The sequence below is a fragment of the Salvelinus namaycush genome, unplaced genomic scaffold (assembly GCF_016432855.1).
Source record: "Salvelinus namaycush isolate Seneca unplaced genomic scaffold, SaNama_1.0 Scaffold176, whole genome shotgun sequence".
NCBI classification, from domain to species: Eukaryota; Metazoa; Chordata; class Actinopteri; order Salmoniformes; family Salmonidae; genus Salvelinus; species Salvelinus namaycush.
In genome coordinates this window covers 60,425-71,258 of record NW_024058519.1, presented here as the reverse complement: position 1 = coordinate 71,258, position 10,834 = coordinate 60,425, and the positions used below count along the sequence as shown (strand labels likewise).

Below are 10,834 nucleotides of genomic sequence, written 5' to 3'. Positions count from 1 at the left end.
TGAAAATCCATTTGTCCCCCTAGTTGTTCAATGTAATCAACATGTACATTTGTCATTTAGCTGCTACTCTTATCCAGAGCTTATGCTTGGGGATAAAAACAGCAATATTTCAAGACTGATAAAACGGAACAGAACAATTTACAGCAATAAAATACAGTCTGAAGATGTTACAACAAGAAATACACTTCCTTACAATCCACAATGTCTTCTTCTTCTTTCGAGAGTTTATTTTCATCAATGGATCAATGACAGATCCCTACTAGACAAAACTTGATGAGTTGGTTTACTTGACATCACTGTCTTATCTGTCCACCATCCAATCAGGAAACAGAAGAGCAAGTAATTTTAGGTATTAATGTATCTGAATTAGGACAATGTTCCTGTAGCCACGTGATGTTCCTGTAGTGATGTGTGTGTATATTTACTGGTAAATTGACATGGGAGGGTGGGGGGGAGTAAGTACTTCCTGCAGTACTTACTATTGTATAAGTCAATACTTAGAAGGTAAATAAGTTTGGTCTGCAAGGAACGGAGGGGTGGGAAGGAGACATTTGGTATGTTTACATATTCAAGACCTTCTTGACTGAGAAGATGATGTCTTTGATCTGAGGTACACTGTGATCCTCCAGGATCTTAGCGTAGGGCATGGGGATGTCTACACCGGTCACGCGGACTGCAGGGGCATCCAGGTAGTTGAAGGCTGGGCCTGGAAACAGGACAGATCATTATTAACATAAACCCTGAGAATGGCTCGTGTGTTTTTTAATAGTCATAACTCTCAGAACACACACCCATGTGGGTATTCCTACAATTGGCATAATACAACTTCAGCTTGCTTATAGGGCTGTTTTCCCAGATACATATTAAACCTACTAGTCCACAGATGAAGCCTACTAGTCCACAGATGAAGCCTACTAGTCCACAGATGAAGCCTACTAGTCCACAGATGAAGCCTACTAGTCCACAGATGAAGCCTACTAGTCCACAGATGAAGCCTACTAGTCCACAGATGAAGCCTACTAGTCCACAGATGAAGCCTAGTGTGCAGGAGTAATCTGGGAAAAATGCCCATAAAGCTCTTATCACTAGGTTTGAAGGCAATGACATAAGTCAACCCATCCACATACAGTGCATTCAGAAAGTATTCAGACCCATTGACTTTTTCCACATTTTGTTACATTACAACCTTATTCAAAAAATGTATTAAATATTTTTTCCCCCCTCAATCGACACACAATACCCAATAATGACATCACAATACCCAATAATGACATCACAATACCCCATAATGACATCACAATACCCAATAATGACAACGCAAAAACAGTTTTGTAGAATTGTTTGCAAAAAATAAATATCACATTTACATAAGTATTCAGACCCTTTACTCAGTACTTTGTTGAAAGCACATTTGGCAGCGATTACAGCCTCAAGTCTTCTTGGGTATGATGCAACAAGCTTGGCACACCTGTATTTTGGGAGTTTCTCCCATTCTTCTCTGCAGATCCTCTCAAGCTCTGTCAGGTTGGATGGGGAGCGTCGCTGCACAGCTATTTTCAGGTCTCTCCAGAGATGTTAGATCGGGTTTAAGTCTGGGCTCTGGCTGGGCAACTCAAGGACATTCAGGAGACTTGTCCCGAAGCCACTCCTGCATGGTCTTGGCTGTGTGCTTCTGATCGATGTCCTGTTGGAAGGTGAATTGTCACCCCGGTCTGAGGTCCTGAGCAGGTTTTCATCAAGGATCTCTGTACTTTGCTCCGTTCATCTTTCCCTCGATCCTGACCAGTCTACCAGTACCTGTCGCTGAAAAACATCCCAACAGCATGATGCTGCCACCACCATGCTTCACTGTAGGGATGGTGCCAGGTTTCCTCCAGATGTGACGCTTGGCATTCAGGCCAAAGAGGTCAATCTTGGTTTCATCAGACCAGAGAATCTTGTTTCTCATGGTCTAAGAGTCCTTTAGGTGCCTTTTGGCAAACTCCAAGTGGGCTGTCATGTGCCTTTTACTGAGGAGTGGCTTCCATCTAGCCACTCTACAATAAAGGCCTGATTGGTGGAGTGCTGCAGAGATGGTTGTCCTTCTGGAAGTTTCTAGACCCCTAACCTTTCTCCACATTTTGCTACTTTACAGCCTTATTCTAAAATGGATTAAATCATTTTCTTCCCTCATCAATCTACATAATGTGATTTCAGTTTATTTTTAAAACACATTGCAAAAATCTATTTAAAAAAAAATAGTTTTTGCTTTGTAATTTTGGGGTAATGTCTGTAGATTGATGAGGGAAAAAAACAATACATTTTAGAATAAGACTGTAATGTTTTAAAAAGAAGTCAAGGTCTGAATACTTTCTGAACACACTAAATAACTGATATAGCCTAGCCCGTTCTCTCTTCTTTCAAACTACCCTGGAGTTCTATTGGCTGCTGTATTTAACATTCAGTAAACAAGAGCTGGAGTTCTATTGGCTGCTGTATTTAACATTCAGTAAACAAGAGCTGGAGTTCTATTGGCTGCTGTATTTAACATTCAGTAAACAAGAGCTGGAGTTCTATTGGCTGCTGTATTTAACATTCAGTAAACAAGAGCGTGCATCCCTCTTCGAATAGTCCACTGGTATTAGAAACGCTAACAAAAATAATGTCCAGCAAGCTATTCTAGTCTAGCTTTTCCTGCATGGGACTCTAAGAGCTAATGAGCGTTTAAGGAGACAGGCCAGCGGAGCACAAGGGAAGATGAAGGGGAGACGTAGTCAGTTGTACAACGGAATGTATTCAACTGAAATCTCTTCTGGCCCGACCCTGAGCATTAATGATTCATCATGCAGAGGCCGTAGAGAAGCCAGATTAAAACATCACATATAATTTAACAGTTCCATTTCACGCCATGCTGTTCATATAAATAATTTACCAGTTTCTCTCAGTTATTTATCCTGGGAAAGGGGAGTGGTTTTAGGCGGTAAATCCCAGTAACCAGGTTCCCGCCATTGAACCCCGTACTGGCCCTCCGCAACACCAGAGCCGTACTGGCCCTCCGCAACACCAGAGCCGTACTGGCCCTCCGCAACACCAGAGCCGTACTGGCCCTCCGCAACACCAGAGCCGTACTGGCCCTCCGCAACACCAGAGCCGTACTGGCCCTCCGCAACACCAGAGCCGTACTGGCCCTCCGCAACACCAGAGCCGTACTGGCCCTCCGCAACACCAGAGCCGTACTGGCCCTCCGCAACACCAGAGCCGTACTGGCCCTCCGCAACACCAGAGCCGTACTGGCCGTCCGCAACACCAGAGCCGTACTGGCCCTCCGCAACACCAGAGCCGTACTGGCCCTCCGCAACACCAGAGCCGTACTGGCCCTCCGCAACACCAGAGCCGTACTGGCCCTCCGCAACACCAGAGCCGTACTGGCCCTCCGCAACACCAGAGCCGTACTGGCCCTCCGCAACACCAGAGCCGTACTGGCCCTCCGCAACACCAGAGCCGTACTGGCCCTCCGCAACACCAGAGCCGTACTGGCCCTCCGCAACACCAGAGCCGTACTGGCCCTCCGCAACACCAGAGCCGTACTGGCCCTCCGCAACACCAGAGCCGTACTGGCCCTCCGCAACACCAGACCCGTACTGGCCCTCCGCAACACCAGACCCGTACTGGCCCTCCGCAACACCAGACCCGTACTGGCCCTCCGCAACACCAGAGCCCGTACTGGCCCTCCGCAACACCAGAGCCGTACTGGCCCTCCGCAACACCAGAGCCGTACTGGCCCTCCGCAACACCAGAGCCGTACTGGCCCTCCGCAACACCAGAGCCGTACTGGCCCTCCGCAACACCAGAGCCGTACTGGCCCTCCGCAACACCAGAGCCGTACTGGCCCTCCGCAACACCAGAGCCGTACTGGCCCTCCGCAACACCAGAGCCGTACTGGCCCTCCGCAACACCAGAGCCGTACTGGCCCTCCGCAACACCAGAGCCGTACTGGCCCTCCGCAACACCAGAGCCGTACTGGCCCTCCGCAACACCAGAGCCGTACTGGCCCTCCGCAACACCAGAGCCGTACTGGCCCTCCGCAACACCAGAGCCGTACTGGCCCTCCGCAACACCAGAGCCGTACTGGCCGTCCGCAACACCAGACCCGTACTGGCCCTCCGCAACACCAGACCCGTACTGGCCCTCCGCAACACCAGAGCCGTACTGGCCCTCCGCAACACCAGAGCCGTACTGGCCCTCCGCAACACCAGAGCCGTACTGGCCCTCCAACACCAGAGCCGTACTGGCCCTCCGCAACACCAGAGCCGTACTGGCCCTCCGCAACACCAGAGCCGTACTGGCCCTCCGCAACACCAGAGCCGTACTGGCCCTCCAACACCACTCTCAGCAGCAACCTGATCTTCCCATGCAGCATTCCATCTAGTTCACCCATGTTTACCCTGGCACAACCTAGCTTAGACTTCAGAGAAAAGCCAGCATGGGGATGTAGGTAGATATGGCTGCAGTTCTAGTCACACACTAAGCGATGTAGGGCAACATTTACCAATCAACCTCATTGTAATCTGGCAGCATGACAACGAATGACTGTGTAAAACATTTCCTGTACCCGATGCATGTGAGAACTATAATTTAAACTTCTCTACAACAATGTGCATTAAAATAAATAATTACATTAATTAATTGTATTGCTCAGTTTACTAAAATGTTAAATCATTTCCTCCTTATAACACTTTGTTGGAAGTAAATTAAAATCGTGCTTCTAAATTACCATTTGGTTTATGGTACATTTTGGCAAATTCAAAGATTGACTATTATATTGACAAGACATTCGAGTGACCGTTCAAACAACGAAAAATACATGTCCTCAAAAATGGAAAGCAGACAGGAGGCAAAATCAGGTGGGACCAGTCTAGCCAATGAGAGGGCAGATACACTTGTGAGCCATAGAGATAAATAGAGGACTCATCTTTGTATGCACCCTTATAGCATCAGTGACAGTATAGGCAGCACCATTGAGACTACCTCCATTTTAAGTAGTACATTTTCTTCTTCATTGGTTGATTGAGCACAAATCAAAAGGAATCCCCACCCAGTTTACTACTTAAATATAAGACATGGCTTCTAGCTCCGAAGCAACTTTGCAGTACTTTGTTTTTTGGTGTGTTATTTCTTACATTAATAGTCCAGAACGTTCTTTTTATTACATACAGCCAGAAATAACTTATTGATATCAGAGAGGTAACTCACCAGCATTACGACCACGAACGCGACTTTCATAAATGTTATCCTTTGTTCATACCCCCTAGGGCAATTTAACTTATCCCAGAGGCTGCTCCAAGACGCCACCCGGTGGAGAACAGGTATTCGGACTGGACTTCTAGTCCGACTCAGGACGAGGATCTCCTTCCAGAGAGACATCAGGGACTGTAACATACTTTGTTTCACGGAATCATGACTCTCTGGATATACTGTCCCCATCCATACAGCCAGCTGGGTTCTCAGTTCATTGCGCAGACTAGTGATGCACCGATATGACATTTTTGGCCGATTCCGATATTTTCCTTGCCAAAAAAAAAACAATACGATATAATTTTTTTTAGCAGCCTGTTTATCATTCTAGTACAGTGAAATAGTTAACACACACATGGACGCAGCGGTCTAAGGCACTGCATCTCAGTGCATGAGGCGTCACTACAGTCCCTGGTTTGAATCCAGACTGTATCACATCTGGCCGTGATTGGGAGTCCCATAGGAAAGCGCACAATTGGCCCAGCGTGGTCTGGGTTTGGCCGGGGTAGGCCGTCATTGTAAATAAGAATTTGTTCTTAACTGACTATTGTTAGGGATAGGGTCTAGTTTCCTGCATTTCCACCTGACTGATGTGCCCAAAGTAAACTACCTGTTACTCAGGCCCAGAAGCCAGGATATGCATATAATTGGTAGCATTGAATAGAAAACACTTTAAAGTTTCTAAAACTGTTAAAATAATGTCGGAGACTATAACAGAATTGATTTGGCAGGCAAAAATCTGAAGATTTTCTTTTGAGATCCCAGGCTCTTACAATGGTAAGCTATGCGTCCTATGTAATTCCGGCTCCCAGATTGCAATTCCTATGTCTTCCACTAGATGTCAGTCTTTATTCAAGGTTTCAGGGTTGTTTTTTGAAAAACAAGCAAGAATTGAGTTTTTGGTGAAGAGAGCACTGGAACAATATCAGTCTTTCGGCGCGCGCTCACTAATTTTGCTTTCCTATTGAACATACTACTTTCCGTATGAAATATTAGTTTATTTACATTTTAGAGTACCTGAGGATTAAATAGAAACGTAGTTTGACTTGTTTGAACAAAGTTTAGTGGTAGCTTTTTGGACTCCTTTGTCTGCAAGTTGAACGAGTGGACTACTGAAATCGATGGCGCCGACTAAACTGACTTTTTGGGATATAAAGAAGGATTTTATCTAACAAAACGACCATTCATGTTGTAGCTGGGACCCTTGGGATGACAAAGAGGAAGATCTTCAAAAGTAAGTGATTTATTTAATCGCTATTTGTGATTTTGTGAAGCCTGTGCTGGTTGAAAAATATGTTGATGTGGGGCGCTGTCCTCAAACAATCACATGGTATGCTTTCGCTGTAAATCCCATTGTAAATCGAACAATGCAGTTAGATTAACAATAATTTAAGCTTTTAAATGATATAAGATACTTGTATGTTTAATATTGCGATTATTTATTTGAATTGCACGCCCTGCAATTTCACAGGATGTTGTCGACAGGTGTCCCGCTAGCGGGATGCCTATCCCTAAAATTTTGTTATTTTAGGGATAATTTTTGTTATTTTGTTGGCATTTACGCATGTCCCCATTACCAGTAAAACATAATCAAAATGTATTTCACTTACTTGCTCTGCTGTTTCGTTGTTCAGTCATTTCATTCTCAACCAGGATTTCAAACAAAATATACACTATTTGACGTGTCAATTAAGCTTGTTGACCAATCAGGACCTGAATATGACTGTACGTCACATAATAATTTAACGCTTTCATAAATTTTTTACGTAGTTATTACACATTGATTACACTATCACTCGTATTTCATATGTCACAGCGATTCATCGATACATCAATGCTGGTCATTGTTTGCTCATGGATGCAAACAATGTTCTTCCCCCAAAACAAAGCAAAACGACAATCTGTTTCAGTAGCTATAGTAGCTAACTATATAGCTAGGTGTTATCTAAAATAATCCTAATTTATAAAACAGTTCTTATTTGATTAATGGTGGTCGGACCCATCTATGTGAAGGTAGCCACAATAAGGGTTAGCCACAACAGTGGACATTGCGGTTAGCCTTCAAAATAAAAGTATGGCATAATTCTACTATTTGTATTCATTTGCATCACTGTCAATGGCATACATTTATTTTGAAGGCAAATTGCAAATTCCACTATTGTGCCTAATCCTTATTGTGGCTAGCTTCACAACACATAACCCGGTCCGGTCAAGCCTCACTAGCCACATGAAGCTAGCTGGCTGCTTATAACGTTAGCTTTGGGCAACAGGGTTAAATAGCTGGCAAGCTACTTTTCATGAACTGAAGTTCAATTTCAATAGTCGAACAACAAGTGGCAACCTAGCTAATACTTACTCACAAGGATTCCTAAATCATTGCTAAGAATAATGAAAATGACTGCAGGTTCTACTGGTCATTGTTTTCAGGCTGGTTATATTGGTGTTAGCTAGGTACCAAGCTAAAAGCTAGCTAACCCAGAAGTTGCGGTCAAACAAATTATGCTTTATTACCAACGCGGGATTGAAAACACATCGTTTGTGGCCGGTGTTTGCAGACTTTTTTTGTACAGCTTTGACAGTGCTACTGTATCTTTTTTGACATGCAAAGACCCAAACGGCTTTCCATAGCATGCATGTCGTGAAGCTAATAGCAGTGACGGTATTACTGTGCAACTCCGGTAGGGAAACATCTGAAAAAATAGCGCACTTGGTAGTGTGTACTGGTGCTCGACCAGTCGGCGAAAACCAACATCACCCACGACAGAGAACAGTTGATTGTCAAGGGCAATGAATTCCATTATATTGGCTTTAATGGATTTCGCCTTTTGAGTTGTCTCGCTTAAATGTTCTTACTCTTTCAAATGACTGCTGGACTTGTTGTCTGCTTGATCCACACAGCAGACATTGTGGGCTAAATTAGGAATGCTGTGTTGCACGTGTAGCGCAAAAATGTACGTGGCGTCATTACGCCATGTACCTACGTTATATAGGCACTTCAGCTTTGACGTCGGTTTTGCACATCGGTGTTAAACTAGACAGACATCAGGCCGATACCGATGTTGGCATTTTGAGGCTAATAACGGCCGATTCCGATATGTTCACTGATATATCGTGCATCCCTAGAGTAGACTGGAATAAAGAACTCTACGGGAAGAAGGCTGGTGGTGGTGTATGTTTCATGATTAACTACTCATGGTGTGATCGTGATAACATACATAAACTCAAGTCCTTTTGTTTACCCGACCTAGAATACCTCACAAGAGAATCATCTTCGGTTATAGTCACTTGAGTATTCCCCCTCAAGCCAATACCACGACGACCCTCCAATAACTAAACTGGACATTATGCAAACTGGAAACCGCATTTCATTTTAGCTGGGGACTTTAATAACACAAATTGAAGGGAAACGCTACCGAAGTTTGACCACCACATTGACGGTAGTACTCACTCGACCACTGCTACTTCCCCTTTCGAGATGCCTACAAAGCTCTCCCCTGCTCTCCCTTCGGCAAATCAGATCATGACTCCATTTTGCTCCTCCCTTCCTATAGGCAGAAACTCGAACAGGAAGCACCCTTGCTAAGGTCTATTTAATGCTAGTCTGACCAATCGGAATCCATGCTTCAAGATTGTCTTGATCACGTGGACTGGGATATGTTCTGGGTCGCCTCTGAGAATAACATTGACTGAGTTCATCAGGAAGGGTATAAGGGGATGTTTTTCCCACAGTGACTATTAAAACCTACCCAACTCAGAAACCGTGGATAGCTGGCAGCATTCCATCTGGACAAGAGGAATACCTATGTAAGAATGCTGTTCATTGACTATAGCTCAGCATTCAACACCATAGTACCCTCCAAGCTCATCATTACGCTCGGGGCCCTGGGTCTGAACCCTACCCCCTGTGCAACTGGATCCTGGACTTCCAGGTGGTGAAGGCAGGAAACAACATCTCCACTTCGCTGATCCTCAACACAACCTTAACCGAACGAACGAACAAACAAACCGAAACAGTCCCGTGTGGCGTAACATACAGACACTGACACAGGAGACAACCTACAAGGATGTGTGCTCAGCCCTCTGCTGTACTCCCTGTTCAGGAGGCTGAAGAAATTAATCTTGGCCCCTAAGAGCCTCACAAACTTCTACAGATGCACAATTGAGAGCATTCTGTTGGGCTGTATCACCGCCTGGTAGGGCAACTACACCGTCCTCAAATGCAGGGCTCTCCAGAGGGTGTTGGTCTACTCAACGCATCACCAGGGGCAAAACTACCTGCCCTCCAGGACACCTACAGCACCCGATGTCATAGGAAGGCCAAAAAGATCAAGGTCAACAACCACCCGAGCCACTGCCTGTTCACACTGCTACCATCCAGAAGGCGAGGTCAGTACAGGTGCATCAAAGCTGTGTCCTACAGACTGAAAAACAGCTTCTATCTCAAGACCATCAGACTGTTAAATAGCCATCACTAGCCGGCTACCACCCGGTTACTCAACCCTGCACCTTAGAGGTTCCGGCCTTTCTAGGGAGTTTTTCCTAGCCACCGTGCTCCTACACCTGCATTGCTTGCTGTTTGGGCTGGGTTTCTGTACAGCACTTTGTGACATCAGCTGATGTAAGAAGGGCTTTATAAATAAATTTGATTGATTGATAGAGAGGCTGTGTCACGTTCCTGACCTGTTTTCTGTTGTTTGGTATGTGTTTTATTGGTCAGGGCGTGAGTTTTGGGTGGGTAGTCTATGTTATGTGTTTTCTATGTTGGGTTAATGGGTTGCCTGGTATGGCTCTCAATTAGAGGCAGGTGTTTGGCGTTTCCTCTGATTGAGAGTCATATTAAGGTAGGTTGTTTCACATTGTTTGTTGTGGGTGGTTGTCTCCTGTGTCAGTGTCTGTATGTTACGCCACACGGGACTGTTTCGGTTTGTTTGTTCGTTCGTTCGGTTTATGTAGTCTGTTCCTGTTTCATGCGTTCTTCGTGTCATGTAAGTTCCTATGTTCAGGTGCGTCTACGTCGTTTGTTGTTTTGTAGTTTGTTAAAGTGTTCTCGTGTTTTTTCGTCTTGTCTAATAAATCATTATGAATTCACACCCCGCTGCACTTTGGTCCAATCCTTGCTACTCCTCTTCGGATGAAGAGAAGGAGGAAGCCCGTTACAGGCTGCTGCCCTATAGACATGGAATCACTGGCCACTTTAATAATGTTTACATACTGCTTTACTCATCTCATATGTATATACTGTATTCTACTCTACTGTATTTTAGTCAATGCTACTCTGACATTGCTCGTCCTAATATTTATATATTTCTTAATTCCCTTTTACTTTTAGATGTGTGTGTATTGTTGTGAATTGTTAGATATTACTGCACTGTTGGAGCTAGGAACACAAGCATTTCGCTACACCCGCAATAACATCTAAATATATGTGTAAATTTGATTCAAATTAGATTTTTTTTAAATGGTGAAAGCCCTCTATTTCAATGTCAATGCTAAAACTTGATGAGTCACACCCCCCCTCCCCGGGATTTTTTTTTTTAATTTGCCAAAATGCCACGTGCTT

At 44.7% G+C, this 10,834-nt stretch overlaps 1 protein-coding gene across 1 annotated transcript in view; it reads right to left on the bottom strand.

Annotated features, from left to right (window-relative positions):
- Positions 1 to 426: 426 nt before the first annotated feature.
- LOC120037544 (pyruvate dehydrogenase E1 component subunit beta, mitochondrial-like) overlaps positions 427 to 10,834 on the bottom strand; it is a 35,987-nt gene continuing 25,579 nt past the window's right edge. The window contains 1 exon segment of the mRNA XM_038983574.1: positions 427 to 706. Within this exon segment, the coding sequence (XP_038839502.1) occupies positions 561 to 706 (146 nt within the window). The 3' untranslated portion in view covers positions 427 to 560.